This window comes from Eurytemora carolleeae, unplaced genomic scaffold, assembly GCF_000591075.1.
Source record: "Eurytemora carolleeae unplaced genomic scaffold, Eaff_2.0 scaffold489, whole genome shotgun sequence".
Lineage (NCBI taxonomy): Eukaryota > Metazoa > Arthropoda > Copepoda > Calanoida > Temoridae > Eurytemora > Eurytemora carolleeae.
The window spans coordinates 216,385-237,566 of NW_019396556.1; the positions used below are offsets into that span (position 1 = coordinate 216,385).

At 31.3% G+C, this 21,182-nt stretch overlaps 1 protein-coding gene across 1 annotated transcript in view; it reads left to right on the forward strand.

The window, feature by feature from the left end:
* Window positions 1-20,625, forward strand: part of LOC111705427 (uncharacterized) — a gene marked incomplete at its 3' end in the record, with an annotated part of 47,734 nt that extends 27,109 nt beyond the window's left edge. The window contains exons 3-22 of the mRNA XM_023477980.1: window positions 796-870; window positions 1,627-1,899; window positions 2,609-2,782; window positions 3,029-3,082; window positions 4,070-4,144; window positions 5,366-5,526; window positions 6,575-6,710; window positions 10,434-10,602; window positions 11,184-11,267; window positions 13,982-14,060; window positions 14,125-14,185; window positions 14,239-14,313; window positions 14,404-14,465; window positions 16,456-16,538; window positions 17,231-17,381; window positions 18,532-18,630; window positions 19,088-19,154; window positions 19,231-19,446; window positions 19,871-19,922; window positions 20,495-20,625. Of these exons, the coding sequence (XP_023333748.1) occupies window positions 796-870; window positions 1,627-1,899; window positions 2,609-2,782; window positions 3,029-3,082; window positions 4,070-4,144; window positions 5,366-5,526; window positions 6,575-6,710; window positions 10,434-10,602; window positions 11,184-11,267; window positions 13,982-14,060; window positions 14,125-14,185; window positions 14,239-14,313; window positions 14,404-14,465; window positions 16,456-16,538; window positions 17,231-17,381; window positions 18,532-18,630; window positions 19,088-19,154; window positions 19,231-19,446; window positions 19,871-19,922; window positions 20,495-20,625 (2,277 nt within the window). The remainder of the gene's footprint in view (window positions 1-795; window positions 871-1,626; window positions 1,900-2,608; window positions 2,783-3,028; window positions 3,083-4,069; window positions 4,145-5,365; window positions 5,527-6,574; window positions 6,711-10,433; window positions 10,603-11,183; window positions 11,268-13,981; window positions 14,061-14,124; window positions 14,186-14,238; window positions 14,314-14,403; window positions 14,466-16,455; window positions 16,539-17,230; window positions 17,382-18,531; window positions 18,631-19,087; window positions 19,155-19,230; window positions 19,447-19,870; window positions 19,923-20,494) is intronic.
* Window positions 20,626-21,182: the final 557 nt, after the last annotated feature.

The window sequence follows — 21,182 nt, forward strand, 5'->3', positions numbered from 1 at the left end:
AATAAATATTTGGTTTGGTTTATTGTGAATAAATATTTGGTTTGGTTTATTAAGAATAAATGTTGTTTAGTCTATTTAGTCTATTTAGTCTATCTAGTCTATTCAGTCTATTTAGTCTATTTAGTCTATTTATTCTATTTATTCTATTACGTCTATTACGTCTATTACGTCTATTACGTCGATTACGTCTATTTAGTCTATTTAGTCCATTTAGTCTATTCAGTCTATTTAGTCTATTTAGTCTATTTAGTTATTTTAGTCTATTTAGTCTATTTAGTTACCAATTTTGTATTCTAAATTTACTAGAAATATATTTTCCTAATTTACAAACTTTAACCATGCGAGTATCTTGGCAACCCGTTTGACCAATCTAAAAATCAATTAATCAAAGAAATAAACCATAAATCAATTGATAAAGCCAGTGATATATTTACGGAAACTATGCTTGATGATTAAATGAAAACGGCTTGATTAGACAGGGAACATGCCAAACCATTTATTATATCAATAGATTAATAACAACACAGATAGAACAGTAGACGTCGTCTTTTCAAGATTTTGGGTGTGCTTCGTTCACAATAACCCTGAGGCAGAGGTCCAAAGGAGTTAGGCTTCTGCTCTCCCTCTGTCTTGTAATTCACCGCCGCATGCGCGTAATTCATTTGGACTGCTGCCTTAGGGTTATTGTGAACTAAAACTCCTAAATCTTAAAAGGACGACATCCTGTGTTCTATCTGTATTTTNACGTTCCCGTTTTTAAGAATAATAATAATTTTAATAATAACAATAATCTAGGTGTTCTACACTGCTGAGGTCCCTGGCATACCTAATTTCTCTCCTCTGTATGACAAGCGTCCTAATGATAAACTGGTGAGTACACACTAAACAGTTTCTTCACTAGTCTTTCTGCATGCATTTCAACCTTCCAGAGAGAGAAACAACTCTCTTCCTTTAGCGCTAAAACGGTTAGTTTCCTCTACTATGCTGAATACCTCTTCAACAAGTTTTGTAATTATATATATACACAAAAAGGTTTGCTTTTACGACGAATATTTGAATAAACATTAACTAAACTATTTGCAATTTAAGTGTCAGGATAATTTTTAAAGAAACTTGAGCTGTACAATTTTAAAGAATTTAGGGAGAATAGGAACATGTACGCAATTTTAAATATGCAATCCTTGAATACGTATCTCAGTTTTTAAACATGTCTTTTAATCAGGTCAAAATAGAAATTAGAACCCGAATTAGTTTAAAAACGAGAAGTATTTGAACTGCGTCGAAAATTTGAACAACTTCTCGTCTCCCAACGATTTACTTTTTAAAACTAAAGAACCAACGTACATGAACCTTATCCTCCTTTCCTTCTTTAAAGGGAGTGTCTGGCTGGACATGGTAGTTGAACTGAGAAAAACCGATTCTCAAAATAATATCTCTAGAGTGGATGATTCAGGATGATTTTAAAGATTAAATTTGCACTTTTGCTGAACAAATATGTACTGTAAATATGTCTGATATGTCTCAAATGAATCCTGAAAAATGTCTCTCTATAGCTGTATTCTCAGCTATACTACCATGTCTAGCCAGACACTCCCTTTACTAGTAAAACTAACCAACCTCATGTAGCATTATGTCACCCGCCGAGCTTCGGAGCCGGAGTTAATGTCCGCCCCCAAGCCTGTCATGGTAAAACCTGACTCCATCCCTGCCCTGGAGCCTCCCAGCAGCCTTGAGGCGGAGTCCGATCAGAACGTAGCTGAGTCCAGATATGAGAATATGCAGGTATCCTACAAGAAACCTCCTCATAGACCTAATAAACCCCGGCCTAGGCGTAAAGGTCCGAGTGTAGATGTGGTGCACCAGGAAACTAACAGGAGAAGTGGGGATTCAACTTACAAGGAAACCTTCATTATTCATTGATTGAAACTGTTAACTGTAACCTTGTATTTCGTAACTAACTTGAAATTATTAATGTTCTACAGACTGCAAAAAACATACACGCAAAGGTGTATTTTATGCTGTGACCACGGTTCGTAAAGTGGGATTTTATATTTTTAAAATTTAATCACATGCATCAAGGAAGTATCTTATTAAAGCACATTGGATTAATTGTATCAGACATTCTATTTCAAAAACTATATGTTTTCGCTACACATTTTTTGTGATATACAATGTGCATGTGAGATTGAATGTTCCCTGATAGCTGATAAATGAAAATGCCGAATTTTAACAATGGTTTTAGTGCTTTTTAAACAAAGGATCATCAGAAAAAAATTTTGAAACAATTAAATATTTCTTTTTGGGTTTAACAAGTTATTCAAAGTTTTAAAAACAAGCTTCCAAAGTTACAAAGTATGTTTCTTTTAACATTCATCATCTTGGCTCACCCAAACAATTACGAACTAATCTTATTTATGATTTTTCAATCATATTTATCTTTTAAGTTTTAATTTTAGCAAAATTCTAGGAATAATAAAATGATAGCAGCTGCAACTATTTGACATTTCCACTTTCTTCCTGCTGTTTGTGCATCATCCATCATGTTCGGATTTTGTGACTAGCTTCTTGGGGACTTTAACTTTTGTTGACTTTAATGAATTGGTTGAAGGTATACGACCCCCGTGCTCCACCAGACTCTATCAGTACAACCCCCAGGGTGTATCCAGTACCCCTGGAGTTTCTGAACCAGATCCCGGGATCCAAACCAAACCTGGAGTTTCTAAACCAAATACCTGGCTCCAAACCAAACCTTAACTTCATTCCCTCATCACAGATCGAAAAGGAAAAAAGCAATTTTAAAAAATTTCAATTAATATAATAAATTAATGGGGGGGGGGGGATAGGAAGGGGCTCAGACCATTACCCCCCCCCCTTACAAAATTAATACTGGAGAAAAAAGAAAAACAATATAGGTTCGGTACGTAGGCATTAAAAAAATAATATTTTTCATCTTTTTCCTTAATAACATTTATATCAACTACTTTTGGCGATTTTCTCAACATTGCGAACATTGCTTTGGTTGTACAAGGTTGTGAACGGGATCCCAACATTGGTCCATCATGATTCACATTTTACTGCTGAGGAAATTTAAACCAACTGAGCACACTTTTAGATTCATACTCACTTTACTAACATTATAAATAATCTAGAATAATTAAAAAAAAATTCATGGTAAAAAACTAATTGCTTGATATACATTGAGGAATTCATCACTCGACTCTAACTCTAATTTTCTAATATAATGTTGCAAAGATATAGGAAGTAGATACTTAGAAATCAGAATTTTTAAACGATCAAATTCCAAGATATTTTGAACAAGCCTAATTAAAAACTCAATTCAGAATGTTTTGTATCTTTGTCTTTTTTACGAATCTGTAGATAAGCCTCATTCATCAAATTCTTTCTGAGTGCACTTAGACGAGTTTTTTTTTTATCCCGTATTCTTTTATTGAGAATAAATATTTAGTTTGGCTTATTGAGAATAAATATTTGGTTTGGTTTATTGAAAATAAATATTTTGTATGGTTTATTGAGAACAAAATATTTTGTTTGGTTTATTGAGGATGAATATTTGGTTTGGTTTATTGAGAATAAATATTTGGTTTGGTTTTTTGAGAATAAATATTTGGTTTGGTTTATTAAGAATAAATATTTGGTTTGGTTTATTGTGAATAAATATTTGGTTTGGTTTATTAAGAATAAATATTTGGTTTGGTTTATTGTGAATGAATATTTGGTTTGGTTTATTAAAAAAAAATTGGTTTGGTTTATTGTGAATAAATATTTTGTTTGGTTTATTAAGAATAATATTTGGTTTGGTTTACTGAGAATAAATATTCGGTTTGGTTTATTAAAAATATATATTTGGGTTGGGTCATTAAAAATAAATATTTGGTTTGGTTTATTGTGAATAAATATTTGGTTTGGTTTATTAAAAATAAATATTTGGTTTGGTTTATTGTGAATAAATATTTGGTTTGGTTTATTGTAAATAAATATTTGGTTTGGTTTACTGAGAATAAATATTTGGTTTGGTTTATTGTGAATAAATATTTGGTTTGGTTTGCAGGATAATTCTGATATTCCTGGACCTCCCTACGCTCAGTATTTACAAGAACCAGTTCTCCCGCCTGTGACACCTAAGGAAAAATTTTCTTTGTTTTTGATTTAATCTTTTCTCGTTTTTTGTTTTTATCTTGACAAGAAAGGTTAAGGAATTCCCTTAAAGCATCCAAGTCATCCAAGCAAAGACAAGAATAGGTTAAGATAAATCGAAAGAGATTGAAAAACCCTACATGAATGGTAGCAATCTGTGTGGAAAATCATTTTAATTTTCAAGTTCAACTTTTAATTTTGCATTTTCCGAAATTTCGTTGTAAGTTTGCGAAATACGAACGAGAATTTTCGCATTTTTCCGCGAAACGTTTCATTCGCTGAAAACCCTAGTCATGTGTTTAGATCTTCCAATGTTTCTGTAGCAGAAATCCGCAAGTGACAAATATAGAAAACCTGAAATTGAAAATAATCAATTTTCAAAGTTACAAAGATCAATATCTTATTCAGTCTTTGGTCACTCCATTATGGACAACGTTGTGAATAGAATATGCAACTAAATCACATTAATTCCAAAGTCTTTGTAAGAAAGTACGTGGAAAAAAGGTTTCTAGAAAAAAAACTTGAAATAAAAAATTGGGTAAAAAAGCCTCAAATTTCTGAAGTCCTAGGACAAAATGTCACTGGAAAAAAGTCCTGAGGGCTGCAAATAAAGTCTCAGGAAATAAGATCACAGGAAGAAAAAAAAGTCTTGGGAAAATGGGGTCAAGTCTGAGACGTTTTCATAAAACTGACTTTTCTTCTTTGCCTTTTCCCTTTTTTCCATAGTTGTAAACATCTTTTGTTTCCATTTTTTTTCCGGAGACTTTTTGTTTAAAATCATACTGGAACCAGAAAAAATTCTAGAAAATAAAGTCTCAAAATGGTAAGACTTTATTTCCAGAGATTTTCTATTTCAAATGACTTTTTTTCACAGGACTTTTTTGTGCCAGAGTTTAGTATTTTATTTCCGAAAACTTTTTTTTCAGAGAACTTTTTTGGCGGTTACCGATTCGTATGGTATATGTTCTGTTTTGCCTTATGTGTACTGTACAGAACGCTGTAGATGCTTAAAAGTCGGTCTAATACTTGAAATGAAGCGGAGATTACAGTTCTATAAATGGAGGGCCGGTCACAGCTCCTTATAAAATTGGTCTGATCGATTGTTAGCAGTTTGATTTTAGTTAACCGTCTATTTTACTGGAAAATTTGATATGAGACAATTTAGAAACTGCATATTTTTAAATAAATAAACAAATTTTGAACGTAAAAGGTAATATATCGAGATGAATACCCAAGCCCTAAGCCGAAGCTAGAATCTGCCTACCCTACCCAGAGCCTAGGCCTACCCCCGGCATATACTCCACAAGCCAAGGGCCTAGCGCCTCCGTACCCTCCTATACCCTACCATGATTCTAGGCTTACATCACCCAGGCAAACAATGAACTAATTCTTCTTATTCTTAATTTATTCTGAATTCTATTGCAAAATGTTATGATCTTCAACTCAGCATATGAAAGTACAGGGTGTCTAAAAACATGGGAATTCAGTGACGAATTGGATATCGTCTTTGTTATGAATTAGCATTGTAATACCTAATTTCAAAAGCCATAATATTATTATGTCTGCTAGAATTTATTTTATGAAAAGGTAAAAGACTGTAAAGATGTATCTATAATGTCTCTGCAAGATGAACAGTGAAGACGGACAAGTTTGTATGCTGCAATTTTCTTGTTTTACTAAGTACACCCTTATGCAGTCAAAACATAAACAAACAAAATACGAAACTCTTACAAATTACAGCTTTCTCAGTAGGTATCACTATACTAAATCAAAGAATTATTTAAAAAGACGATATCGAATTCGTCACTGAATTCCCATGTTTATTGGGACACCCTGTATATAATCTTGTAAAATACATCAGACCGAAAACTGGAACCAGGTTTTAAGTAGATTTCATTCTTTAGATTTTTCTGAAAAAATTAAAAACTTTTCTTTACTCGGCAAAATGTTTACGAATTGACACATGTAAATGTTTGATAACCTAAGCGCAAGATTATGCAACAAAGCGTCCCATATAATATTGGATTAATTCTAAGCTTTAACGTCGAAATACGCACATAACAATTCGAAACCCTATTATTTTCTACATAACAATTTTTTACTAGATTTTTTTAAACGATTCATTGTTTTAAAAAAGATTTCCGATTAGTCCCAAAAATCGCAATTCAGAGCTATAAAGAATCTAATATAATATGGGACACCCTGTATGTTGAAACTTGTATCTTCTCAACACGTATACATTATACAATAAAGCAAACTTTTTAGAGAATAAAACCATTGAAGTGAATACACACTTACTTTGTATTATATTAATTTTACATAGTTAAACAATTATTTGAAGAATTTTTAAAAATCTGTTTTAATGGATGGCCCAGTCAGCCATGTATTCTGATTATAGAGTTCATATTTTCCTCTGTAGAACTGTTAGTGTGAGTACACCTGGGTCATCAGGAGCACTTAACCTAGGCAGTACAGTACAGCCCGGTAGTACAGTACGTCAAGCAGAAGACTCATCAAGTGACAAAGCACTACGTTACATAGAACCTCCACAACAGGTGTTGTATTATTTACTACTTTTTTCAATGCATACTGTTCACTGTACACTGTACACTGTACACTGTGCACTGTACACTTTACACTGTACACTGTACACTGTGCTGGATTTATATAGATTTGATTTACCTTTGACGTATAAATTCGTAAAAAAAACATCCTGAAAAAGTTTTGTGCTTAAAAAAACACATTTTGAGATGTTTAAAAATTTGATCAACACACCTTTCTTTAAATCCTTAATTGTAGCTTTTCATTTTCATTGATACATTTTTTTACATGTTTCGTAATGTTAAGAATTTTTTTTGTCTGTGTAAAGCAAGTACCATATGCTAGTTTTTTGCCTGATAGGAACAAAAATTTGCCCAAAAATTTTGCATGGTCAGATTTCAACCCGTTGGTTTGGAGTGCATGTAATCTTTATATTGCTCTGATACCAGGAATATCAGCGCAGAGATACTGGAGCAAACTGGTCATGGTTGGGTCTTCAATCATCACAACAACTATTTGAAAAATCTGACTTTGATGAATATTCAGCTCCGAAAAGAGCGGGGGTAATTTTTTTGCCAATTTTACAGATTAGAATATAATTCAGTGGAGGGGAACACATATACACGGATATATTTTCTCTTAGGGCACAAGACAAGTTGTTAGGTTTAATAAAATCAGTTTTAAAAGCTTATAATAAATCGGTTTACTAATCAAATTTTACTGGAAGTGTGTGCCTTAATTAAACTATTTTAGCATAAATTCATTTGATTCTAAATCATTTAATAAATGAATAAATAATTGGTATAATTTTTAAATAAATTTCTCATATTTTACATATTTATATATGCATATTCCATTCTCATTTTTTCTTTATTATATTTATATATTTATTTATTTAATATCGTCTCTCCAATTCTTCTTGAGTTCATCTATCTATTTATCTATTTAATATCGTCTCTCAAATTCTTCTTGAGTTCATCTATCTATTTATCTATTTAATATCGTCTCTCAAATTCTTCTTGAGTTCATCTATCTATTTATTTATTTAATATCGTCTCTCAAATTCTTCTTGAGTTCATCTATCTATTTATTTATTTAATATCGTCTCTCAAATTCTCTTGAGTTCATCTATCTATTTATTTATTTAATATCGTCTCTCAAAAGACATTTCATCTTTAACTTTTTTGACCTTGAACATAGATATAATGTTGACAATCACTCGTCAAACCTGTGGTTTACGCAATTACATCTAATTTTGTACGCATTTTCACGCATTGTTTTCGCCTTCTAATTGATGAGACGGTGTGCGTGATTAATGCGTCGGATCACTAATGTGCTCGAACCAGATATTCCTGTGAAAAGAAGTTTATGCTAAGCATGCATAATTATATATTTACATGAGAACTTTTCTTCAAGTCGTCAACCAGTTGTTTTATCCAGGTCTTATAATTTACCATTTTATTCTACCTGTAAAATTGAATATGTACAAAAAAGTCCCAAAAACAGGATTATCAAAGTTTTTAAACAAAATTTACAAAATTTACATTTGTTTGGATTTCAGGCAAAATAAAACAAAATGTGATAAAATATTTTTTGAGCGTTGAAAAAAAAATCGCGAAACCAAATTTGTTTTTTGAAAATAAAATATTTTAGAAAAATTGTTTACAAACAACAGATTTTTTCCGACAATTTTTCAACCAATTGTCTTTTTTAATTTGGTATTTCAGATTTTTTTTTCAATGTTCCAAAATATTTTATATTTTTTATCTTATTTTATCTTTTTATGCCTAAAATCCGAACAAAATAAAAATTTTGAAAATTTTGTCTAAAACATCGATAATCACTTTTTTTACTCACCCTGTATACATTTTTTTAGACTTTTATGATATTATGCTTTTTCATGTTTGGGCGAAAAAAGTTCCAACTCTTAAACCAAGTGAAATTTTTCTTACTTTGATGGTAATATTAATGGTCTTCTGTCATGAATGCGTAAATATGACTAATAAATCACTTAATTTTGTATGTTTTGTTATTTTTCATAAATAAACGATTACTTACTTACTACATCGTCAATATTAGATCTTTCAACTCTACGAAATGTGACTTGTACTGACTATATACCTCCCCCTTCCCCTTCTTGATGCAGAAATGTGACATGTACTGACTAAGTAATCCCCCCCCCCCCCTTCTTGATGCAGAAATGTGACATGTATTGACTAAGTAATTCCCCCCCCCCTTCTTGATGCAGAAATGTGACATGTATTGACTAAGTAATTCCCCCCCCCCTTCTTGATGCAGAAATGTGACATGTATTGACTAAGTAATTCCCCCCCCCCTTCTTGATGCAGAAATGTGACATGTATTGACTAAGTAATTCCCCCCCCCCCTCCTTCTGGATGCAGAAATGCAAAAGAAGCGTGAATTTAAAATATGCATTGACAGACGGCTCAACAAAACGATTTTTAAAATGTATTTTAATAAAACTTGAACTAATTTGGATTTAGTTGTTCTTTATACGAATGGTGTTAGCGTTGAAAAATGTGGCTAATTTGGCAGATGTTAGTCAAATCCTTTTCTCATCTTATTCTCAATGTCATCCTCATAATATATTTATATACCATAATTCTCTGAGAACATCTTTAAAGATTTGTCTTTTATAAATTGAAATGGTCTTCCTAGTTTTATAATCCCAGTTTTATAATATAATTAAAATAAAAAAAGATGTTATGCATTTATTTTTAACATTTGTTTTATTTAAGCGGCCATTTCTGATATTTCAGAAAACCATTGAAATACAAAAAATATAAATTAATAACAAATTGGATAGATAAATTATTATACCAAATATACAACAATAATTATATTTTGCATGCTTTTAAATTATAAATATACACTTTAAAGTAGGTTAGATGAACACAAAGCAGTTCACTTTAAAGTAGGTTAGATGAACACAAAGCAGTTCACTTTAAAGTAGGTTAGATGAACACAAAGCAGTCCACTTTAAACATTGGGAAAGAAGTCTTTGCCACTGCCTCTGATTTTCTCATACCTTTATCTATGCTACCCAATGTTGTAGACCTGAGATATTTCAAACTGTGAATTCTGTTAGATTAAATAATCTAAGTTTGAAATATCAAAGTTTTATATAATCAGGTTGCAAAGATATAGGGATTAGAAAATTTGAGTTTGTGCCAAAAACTCAATTCCTTTTAAATTTTGCTAATTGTTCAGTTTGCATGCCTTAGCACTGATAAGCCTTTATGCATGTTATTCTCATAAAAGAAAATATACCTTATTTACCTAGTTAACTACAGTGGTAATCAAAAAGTTGTGGTATTGTTGTCGTCTTTGATTTGAGAGTTATAATTGTAACAATTTATTTATTAATAAAAATATTTTTTTAGAAACAAATTAGTTAAAAATTACAAAACACTTAGAGAGTCATTTTATAATTAAAAACATAGATTAATAACAATACAGATAGAACACTAGATGTCGACTTTTCAAGAAAGCATCCGCGTTACTCCTTTGGGCCTCTGACTTAGGATTAATGTGAACTAAAAAACCCTAAAACTTGAAAAGACGACATCTAGTTATCTATCTGTATTGTTATTAATCTATGTTTATAAGAATAGTTTCAGAGCAGATATTTTGTATGATTGTTTATTCAAACGTTTGTCGCAGTTTTCTCATAAAATATTTTATGTTTCTAATTTAAAAAGTATTTTTATTTGTAGGCGTCTCTTAATTTCGACAATACCTATCCTACTCCTACCCCGTATGGAGTTCCTACTCCCTACTCCAGTCCGTCTCCCTACCCACCGACCACGTATAAAGTCAAGAAGGGAGGAAAACCATCCTTTGGATATTTCCCCCCCGCCAACAGGGTCATGCCCAGAGTTAGTCGTAAGTATATGAATTTTTCGAAAAACAAATAAAAATTTTATTTTATTTTTAAATAGTCAAGAATAATATCGAATACGCTAAGCTTACTTTAAAGGAACTGAGTTTTAGCCACAAACTCTGATTTTCTTATCCCTATATCTTTGCATTTCAATGTCGGAGAACTATGAATTATTTTAGATCAAATAATGATAGCTTGAAATATCAAAGGTTTACACCACTAGGTTGCAAAGATATAGCGATTTGAAAATCAGAATTTGTGGCTAAAACTCAGTTCTTTTACGCTGTTAAAAATATGATGAGTAGTTATTATTCTTCTTAAATTCATTTTAATTGTTGTATCTTTACATCTTTGAAATCTGATATCACCTTTGATATTTGCAACTTTTAATTCTGCAATAGACAAAATAGGAAAATTTCAAAAATCAAAAGCTTTCACCATCAGATCGTAAAGATGTTAGAATTAGAAAGTTAAAGTTTCAGACGATAAATCAGTTCCTAGACTGTAAAGCCAAAAATAACTGCAATTACTCAGATTTTAGCTCAAACAATCTTTAAAAAATAGATTAAATTTTACTTTTCAGACATTGAAGCCGAATGCAGAGATGATTTTATGAAGCTAAGAGTTGCTTTCAATGATTCTTTTGCTGGACTCATTTATTCTGCAGGTATAGGGCAAATTATTCTGCAGGTATAGGACAGGACAAAGTATTCTGCAGTTATAGGACAAATTATTCTGCAGTTATAGGACAAAGTATTCTGCAGTTATAGGACAAATTATTCTGCAGTTATAGGACAAATTATTCTGCAGTTATAGGACAAAGTATTCTGCAGTTATAGGACAAATTATTCTGCAGTTATAGGACAAATTATTCTGCAGGTATAGGACAAAGTATTCTGCAGGTATAGGACAAATTACTCTACAGGTATAGGACAAAGTATTCTGCAGGTATAGGACAAATTATTCTGCAGATGTAGGACAAAGTATTCTGCAGGTATAGGACAAAGTATTCTGCAGGTATAGGACAAATTACTCTACAGGTATGGGACAAAGTATTCTGAAGGTATAGGACAAATTACTATGAAGGTATAGGACAAATTATTATGCAGGTATAGGACAAAGTATTCTTTAGGTATAGGACAAAGTACTCTCCAGTATAGGACAACATATTCTGCAAGTATAAGGACAAAGTTTTCTGCAGGTATAGTACAAAGTACTCTACAGGAATAGGACAAAGTATTCAGCAGGTAAAGGACAACATATTCTGCAGGTATAGGACAAAGTATTCAGCAGGTAAAGGACACCATATTCTGCAGGTATAGGACAAAGTATTCAGCAGGTAAAGGACACCATATTCTGCAGGTATAAAACAAAGTACTCTACAGGTATAGGACAAAGTATTCTGCAGGTATCAGACAAAGTACTCTGGAGGTATGGAACAAAGTGCTCTGCAGGTATAGGACAAAGTATTCTACAGTTATAGGACAACAGATATAATTCTGTAGGCCAGGTATAGGACAATATGTTTATTCTATAAGTATAGGACTATATGTTATTATCAGCAAAGTACTTTTTTTAATTATTGTCTAAAAATAGCGTTAAAGAATTTATCCATACCAACTAGATTCTAGTATTAATAGATGGCAACGTAAAATGTGTACACTCTCAGTACAGCTGTATTCTGATGTCACAAGTGTCAATTCAGTTTTTGTGTCCGACAAAATTATTAATAATAGTGATAATTTTAGAATAAATTAAAGTGCTTATCTGACAGTGAAATAAGTGTAATTTTATGTGTTCTTTAGTTTCTTTCTTAACACTTTTTTATTTAATCTTGGAAAACATGTCAACTAATGTGAGAAAATTTCGTTTTCCTTGTTATATTTGACACTTGTGACTTCGTGTATGATTGGTTCATTTCTCTATTGCCACCTATTGTACTTGATTATCTATTGGATAAATACAATTTTAATAAATGGCCAAACAAAAAAGTAAAAGATAGCAAATAAAGCAGTATAGGACGATCATAGATATACAAGAATTATTTTATATCTATGAGGACGATATATGTACAGGGGCGTACTAGGGCTTTTGTTTAGGGGGGGGCACAATTTTTGGTCCCCCCCCTTGGCAACATTGTGAAGCCTCGGTTGAACTAGTTTTTCTATAATTTTAAAAGTTTTCATACTTTTAAAAAGTACCAAAATACTGTAAAGGAATTGAGCCCTTGCCACAAACTCAAAATTTCGAATCCCTAAATCTTGCAACCTGATGGGGTAAACCTTTGAATCTTAGATTATTGTATTTAACATACCTCATAGTTTGACATATCTAAGGTCTACAACTTTAGGATGCAAAAGTATAGGGATGAGAAAATTAGAGTTTGTGGCAAAGACTCAACTCCTTTTTGAACGTTTCAACATTTCAAAACTGTACTAAAATATAAACAAAAATAAACACCAAAAACAAGTGTTCTGAGGCTGAATTTGAAGAATTTGAGCCGCGCGGCTTAAATTTGAGACGCAGTGGCTTGTTCTACTTAAAATTATATTCTCAAGATTTAATAAGGCGTTCAATTCAAAATTTTTTAATCTAAAATTGTCATATGTTTCGGAAACAAACTTTTAGAATAAACATTTTTAATTTACAAAACATTTCAAACTTTTTAATTTATAAAAACCTTAACAGTTTTTATAACGAACCAAGTTCTTGGAACGTATTTAAATCAGCTTCTACAGGTTAGGATTAAATATAGTGCTAACAAAATAAAAACAAATAATAATGATCGGTATTAGGTGTTAGAATATCTAATGTACTTGCCCTATAATTAAATATAATTACAATATAAATATTTGTAATCGGAAAATAATTATATCACAAGCTTGTGATATGTAAATTTTTTAAAAATGTGAAAAGTAAAATCATCCGATGTGAAATTTACCTCCCCTCCAGTATTCTNTTATTTTTTTAAATAATTTGTGCGTTTTTTGGCTATAAAGAATTTTGCTGATTTCGCGGATTTAGTTGGAGAATTTTATAAAAATAAGTTGTATGATAAATCATTTATTTTAATTTGAATTTACAAGATTAAAATATAAATCAAAAAGTATTAAAACCCAATTTTTAAAGGGATATTAAGATTAAATTAAGCTGAATGACACTCCATCCAATGACAATGGCCGATTTAAAACGATTTTAATCTTGACCTAAACAATAAAATGGAAGATATTGTAGTTTTTCTAGGTTCAAAATAATTTGATTCTGATAAGTCCCTTTAGTAGAAATGCGCAAATCACCTGTGTAGTGAACCCGCAATTTAAAAAAAAGCGATTTCATAATTTCAAATTAAATAAAAAATAATCGTTCACCGTAAATGTTAAGGTTACACCCATGACAATGATTGTATGTACATCAATGGTACGGGATCTAATGTGTACGAGTTCTATATACAACTGAACAGGTAGAACTTTTCTAAATTATAATTTTAAAGTTGAAAATAAAAATTTAACATTAATTTTTGTTAGATGCGGAACACTGGGTGGCTCAGATCATCATAAGAGAGACGTGGCCAATAAACAAACAACGGTATGTACAAAATAAACTTTTTTAACATTAAAACTGAATATTTTTATTTTCAGAAAAACTTTATGTGGAACACAGTTACAATACAGTATAACCCAATGATTGAAGAGGAGTGGGATGAACATTTTAAAGTAAGTTTTATCTATTTATATTATAACAAGACAATCGTATATGTGTTCCCTTTAATATTTACAAAAGTGTTGACAATATATGATATTTAGGTAACATGTGAATACGGATACGATTTTTGGAAAACTGTCACTTTTCCATTCCTGGAGGTTGAGTAAGTATCTATAACTTTAATAAGAAGTATCTTTCTTATATTTTTCATTTTCTTGAATATTCTGTCTCTATACTTGATTATTTTATATCTCTGTTTTATTTCTAAAGTCGTCTTCTTTCTCTATATTTCATGATTTTAAATATCGCCTTCTTTCTCTATCTTTCTGATTTATATGACTAATTCTAATTGTGGATTTCTAATCCTACCGCTTGGCGCATTTCAGCCGAGAGATCGAACTGGAGATAGATGAATCCCGACCTAGCCCTCCTCTTTAACATCAACCGTTGTACAACACGTTCAACTTTTATGTACAATACAGTCTTAAACTTTGTACAATGTTTTCAAATGTGTACCGTGTACGGGTGTTATTGAATGCAAGTCTGGTGTTTCATTAAAAATGAACCTGTTCTTTTGATTAAAGGAATTGTCAGCGTAATTTCAATTGACCCTTTATTTAAGTAGAGTGGCACGTCCAAATCACAACGGTACTCTTTAAACCTTTTCTAATCAAGGATAGAAAAGATATTCTTATTTTTTTACCTGCAAATATTTTTCAATTTTGGCTTCTCTGTTGCAGATTTACGCTTTAAAAACAATATAGAAAGTTTTCAGAATTAAACACTTATACAAAAAATGAATTATATCTTGCCCATTTTTACTCAGATTCAGGATTAAAGATGTCCGTTGTGAATAATACATGGTAGTCTATAAACGGAGGTGACCTTAAAATTACGTCTCTGCAGTCCCTAATGAAGTTAAATCACTTGTTTTAAGAACAGTACACTGTACACTGTACTGTTCTTAGTTCGCAATGCACAATAAATAAGAATTTTATTAAAAGAAAAGAATTTAAATGTTTTAAGTTGTACAAAAAATAGTTTTCAAAAAGCTTTTTAAAGTAAACTAGTAATTTAAATGCTGAACAAATTTAATTAATTTTTTTGACAAAATATTTTGTAATTTTACACTGTGCAGTTCCATAATATTTTCTGCTAAAGGCCTTTAATGCTCAACATTTACATTTATTCTTTCAATACACTTATATTCATTTGTTTAGTAGCCCACTACAGGGTGTCCCAATAAACATGGGAATTGAGAGACGACTTGAATATCGTCTTTGAACTCGATAATTAATAAATGACATAAAGTACATAAAAAAAAAATGTTAAACTTCTAATAAGCTTTCCAAGATGTGGCCTACTTTCTTTATATATTTTTAATATTGACGGAGATATTAAATATATTTGAACAGTTTTGTTGATTTTTAATTAACTGGAATCTGGACAAATTTCCTAATATCTCCGTCAATTTTGAAGGTGAAAAAATGGTAGACCACATTTTGGAAATCCCAAGACTAGCAGTTTATAGTGTTTAATGTTTCAACTATGATACACAATTATGTTTACGAAATAATCCCGCTTGGAACACCCTGTATAGTTCTGAAATTGTATTAACCCGGTTATCGTAATGTTTGATTTTGACAAAATACACATTCTTCCATCATCTATCCTTGTATTTTCACTGCAGTAGAAATTAACCCCTTCACTTTCTATCATAGTGGATTCAAGGTAAGTTTTTTATAGAAAAATTCATTTATTACTTTTTTTAAAATGACTTAATATTCGCCACTTTTCAAATGACATGATATTCGCCACTTTTCGCCAGTACATTACTATTAGTCAAGGTTGAATAATAAGATTGGTTAATTTCGTAGCGCTCCAATGTACGGAAAATGTCGTCTCCTAAGATTGTTCTTACATTGGAGCGCATCGAGATTAACCAACCAAAAAATTTTTTAAAAAAATAAGAATTCGGATAAAAAATACTAGAAGAAAGGATATATATACTTTTCTAATGCTTTTCGACTTTTTTGTATTTTGATTGATTATGTTTAGTAAAAATGTTCTTCCTACTGTTTAGGACCAATACAGTGCTGTACATAAATACATGTTTAGGACCAATACAGTACTGTACAAAAATACATGTTTAGGACCAATACAGCAGATCCTGTTGTGTTCACTTTAACCCCACCAGAATGTTTTATGGAGATAAGGAATGGATATGGATTAACAGGTAGAATGGATACATGCAGTTCAATTTTAATAAAGGAAAACATCGGAAATTTTTTAAAATGTCGTCTTGAATTATTAAAATGTCGTCTTGAATTATTAAAATGTCGTCTTGAATTATTAAAATGTCGTCTTGAATTATAAAAATGTCGTCTTGAATTATATAAACATGAAGGGCTTTACACGCAAATTAGCGCCCAATAATATAAAGCTGTTTAATAACATATTACACGTATTTCAGGCATATTTATGTATCTTTATAAAAAATTTATATAGAAAATTTTCTCTATCTATAAAGTTTCAACACATGCATTTTCATAATGATTTAGTATATTACACATATCCTTTCTAAAGTAACAACAATACAATTCAGATATTTATCTGAGTTACAATGAGTAAGATATATCGCAATTTTCATCTTGAGAATAGATTCTGGCAATTTTTGTTCCTTGCCACTGGTGCATAATGCCACAAGTCACTTTACATTGCAATGCCAAATTTTTAGGACGTAACATTTTCTAGATTTTAGTGAAGCATCTTAAATTAAAAGCTGGAATATTGTATTTCTATTGAGATGAAAATATAAAGAATTCTTTTTAATCTAAAATACTCCAATTTAGAAAGAATATATTTGATTTTTTAGCATAAACAAACAAAATTAATTTAACGTACGTATGTACACTATGTACTGCACAGGTACCCGAGTATCCGGCCCTGTACATGTAGGAGACCCTGTAACCCTCCTGATCTACATGCGCTCCCAGTGGGATGGGTTCGACATGGTAGTCAATGATTGTGTGGCGCACAACGGAGCCAACAAGAGGATCCAGCTTATCGATCATAATGGGTAAGTGATTAGAATTTGACAGGGGGCGGAAACGTCATGAATGTGGGTCTGTACCAAGTGTGTGTAAGTAATACCGAACCGAAGGTGTGTACTGTAGGTATAGTACATAAGAATCTTGGTATTTGTACAGTTTAGGAGAGTACATTTGTTTATTGTTAATTGTTTACTTAAAAATAAGTTTAATATACATTTAATATATTACTTATATTTAAGTCATCACTATAAGCCAAACTTTCATACTTAAATTGAATATCATATAATTAATACAATAAACTACTCGTTATTCAAGCTTAATTATAATTGACAACATTGTTCTGCAATTTCCTTGACTGTAGTCATGCTGTGTGTCTGTACCAAAAGAGTGTGCTTGTGTAAAAACGAACTCGTCTGCAAAGCAGTGCGACTGGCCTTCTCATGCCAGACCAGCACCATTTCCTTTCCCTTTATTCTTATTCCCTGGAATTTGATCTGAATACATACTAGTGTTATTCAGCATACATATTAGTGCGAAAATGTGCGATAACATATTTCTAAAATTTCTTTTCTAGCGGAGGGATTTATTTTTTTTGATTTTAAACAAAAAAAAACATCTATTTAAGCCTAGAGAATACTTATAGTGTTATACAACATACATAACTTTGGAATATTTCTGAAACTTTTATAATGGAGGGAAAGTTTTTCTATGCTTTTACATTGAAAAACATCCATGTACTGGCAAGAATTAGAGCCTATATTTGTTTACTTAAAAACAAGTACGCAATAATTCAATAATAACTACAAAGTTGTTTACGCTTGTTTCAACCAATTTTTGAAATGGAAAGAAAAATTTGTCTGCAGTTGGTTTTACATCCCCGCCTCGTTTTAACAATTTGATGGTATCTTCAGAAATTAAATTCCATAATATAGATATTGAGTATTGAGTGCTATCACAAAAAAAATTTTCGTCAATTTTGAATTGCTTGATTGATTTGTTGCTTGATTAATTGATTATTTCTATTTAAGATTGCTTGATCGATTTGTTACTTGATTGATTGATTGATTATTTCTATTTTAGATTGCTTGATCGATTTGTTGCTTGATTGATTGATTATTTCTATTTTAGATTGTTTGATCGATTTGTTGCTTGATTGATTGATTATTTCTATTTTAGATGTCCAGTTGACGAAAAATTGATTGCGAAGTTTCAGGGTACTTGGGCACATCAGGACTCAATGTACGAAACTGTTATCTACGCAAACATGAAAACTTTTAGGAAACTAATTCATTAACAAAATAATTATTAACATTTAATAATTGATTGATTGATAATTGACGAATTCGATATCGTCTTTTTTAGTAGTTCTTTGATTTAGTATAGTGATACCTAATGAGAAAGCTGTTACCTGTAAGAGTTTCGTCTGCTATGTTTACAATTTGTTTATTTACGTTTTGACTACATACAGTTGAACTTAAAACAAAAAGAAAACTACAGTTTACAAAAGAGTAAACTTGTCTGTCATCACTGTTCATCTTGCGGAGACATTATAGACACATCTTACAGCCGTTAACCGTTTTCATTAAATAAACTCTAGCAGACATAATAATATTATGGCTTTTGAAATTATATTATTGTTGATGAACAAATTTCAACATTATTGAGCATCAATGAATAAATATAAAAATAAATGAATTCTAAGATGATTATTAATAAATGAATTGGATGAATATAGGTTTACTGGAACCCCAGCTCTCTATATAGAATGTGATATACGAATGTGCCACGGTTCCTGTCCGGTAAACACCTTTGCTTACTAAATTGTATTCGTTGCTAACATTTTGTTTCAACACCATAATCTTATTGTATTTGTAGACTCCCTCTTGTAACTGGAGAGATGGATTACAGAAAGTTCGAAAAAGAAGGAGTGCTGACAACTCCACCATGTCTGACGAGGACCAAGAGGACGACTATGAAGAGGGTGAAGAGGATGATGAGGAGAAGGACCAGAGGAAGACGACAACAGTTCCTCCAGGAACTTTAGGGGAGAAACCGTTTTCTGAATCTCTCAGTCTTTTTCAATCATTACAGGTAAAATTTGACTGTTTATTTATCCAATCATAACTCAGGAACCCCAGAACAATTTGCCTCAAATTTTGATCATGGAACATGGTATAACCACGGGAATGTTCTTTGCTTGATTAAAAAATTCTAACAAGGTGGGTGGTTAGACTCAATAGCAAAAATGAAAAATGTTTGATCAAGAACCAAAATACTATTAATTTTCGCCATTAACTTATTTAATTTTTAACCAATTTTAATGTTTTAAACGTTTTTTAATTCAGTGTTTCAAGACAGATTTTTAGGCAATATTTTCTTTACTGTCGAAGGAAACCGTTGTGAATTAGAATTAAAATTCGATTTTAAAAAGGTTTTGAGAGTTTTTAATAATATTATTGATTAATAAAGCCATGTTAAAAACAACAAAGTATAATTTTATTTTATTTAAATTTAGGTTTTAGCTAATGAGGAAGATGAAAAAGCTTTCAGAAATCAAACTTTAAAAGGTAAGGGGGGAAACATTTAATTCATTTTTTAAAGAAATACTTCATTTTTTTGGTCAATAACAAATACTTGACATTTTTTGTGCAATAGGGAAAACTTTACACTTTAAAGCCGAGGCTTTCTAAAATATGATGACTAACTTTCAGAGATGTCTATATTTTAATGTACTACCATTTTAAAGATATTCTTTTAGCTTTGGACCGAAATGAAATGAAAATGAAACTTTTATTTTTTTCGTGACTTTTCATTTGGGCTTATCTTTGTAATATAGGGCTTTAAGCTATTTGTTATTGTATATATATATGTTAATTCTATAGCAGGCCACACGACAGAACCAAAATGGCTGAATTTTTTTGAGGGAACCCAAAGGTGCNATATATATATGTCAGCTATAGCTGGCCAAACGGCTGGACCAAAATGGCTGAATTTTTTTGTGGGAACCCAAAGGTGTCCGGGGGTAACATGGGTTAAAAAATAGGAATCTTATTTAAATTCTATTTTTTCTAAAGTTCTACGGGCAACGCCGAGCACTTCAGCTAAATATATAATTGATTAACTATCTATTTTGTATCAGGTGTACCTCTGTCAGAAGGAGAGGTCTGTCTATCTACACTAATATTTACCACACTGTGTGGTGGGGTGTCAGCCATACTTCTATATTTACCACACTGTGTGGTGGGGTGTCAGCCATACTTCTTCTTTCAGGTAATATTTACCACACTGTGTGGTGGGGTGTCAGCCATACTTCTCCTTTCAGGTAATATTTACCACACTGTGTGGTGGGGTGTCAGCCATACTTCTTCTTTCAGGTAATATTTACCATTCTGTGTGGTGGGGTGTCAGCCATACTTCTTTCAGGTAATATTTACCACACTTTGTGGTTGGGTGACAGCCATACTTCTTTCAGGTAATATTTACCACACTATGTGGTTGGGTGACAGCCATACTTCTTTCAGGTAATATTTACCATCCTGTGTGGTTTGGTGTCAGCCATACTTATTTCAGGTAATATTTACCACACTTTGTGGCATAGTGTAAACCTATAATAAATAACATTGAAAGAAAATAACTGAATGAAGAAAAAAATAACACATTTTTTATGCAGATTGAACTACACAGAGACAATCTAAACCACTATTTTATTGGCAGGTTGAAGTTAAGGAGAAGTGGTTTAACTAACTCTACTAGTTCAAATTCTTCTTGTTTTTTGTAAAATTTGGTCAAAAGACATTTTTTTCAAAAAAATAGGCAATTAGTTTTCT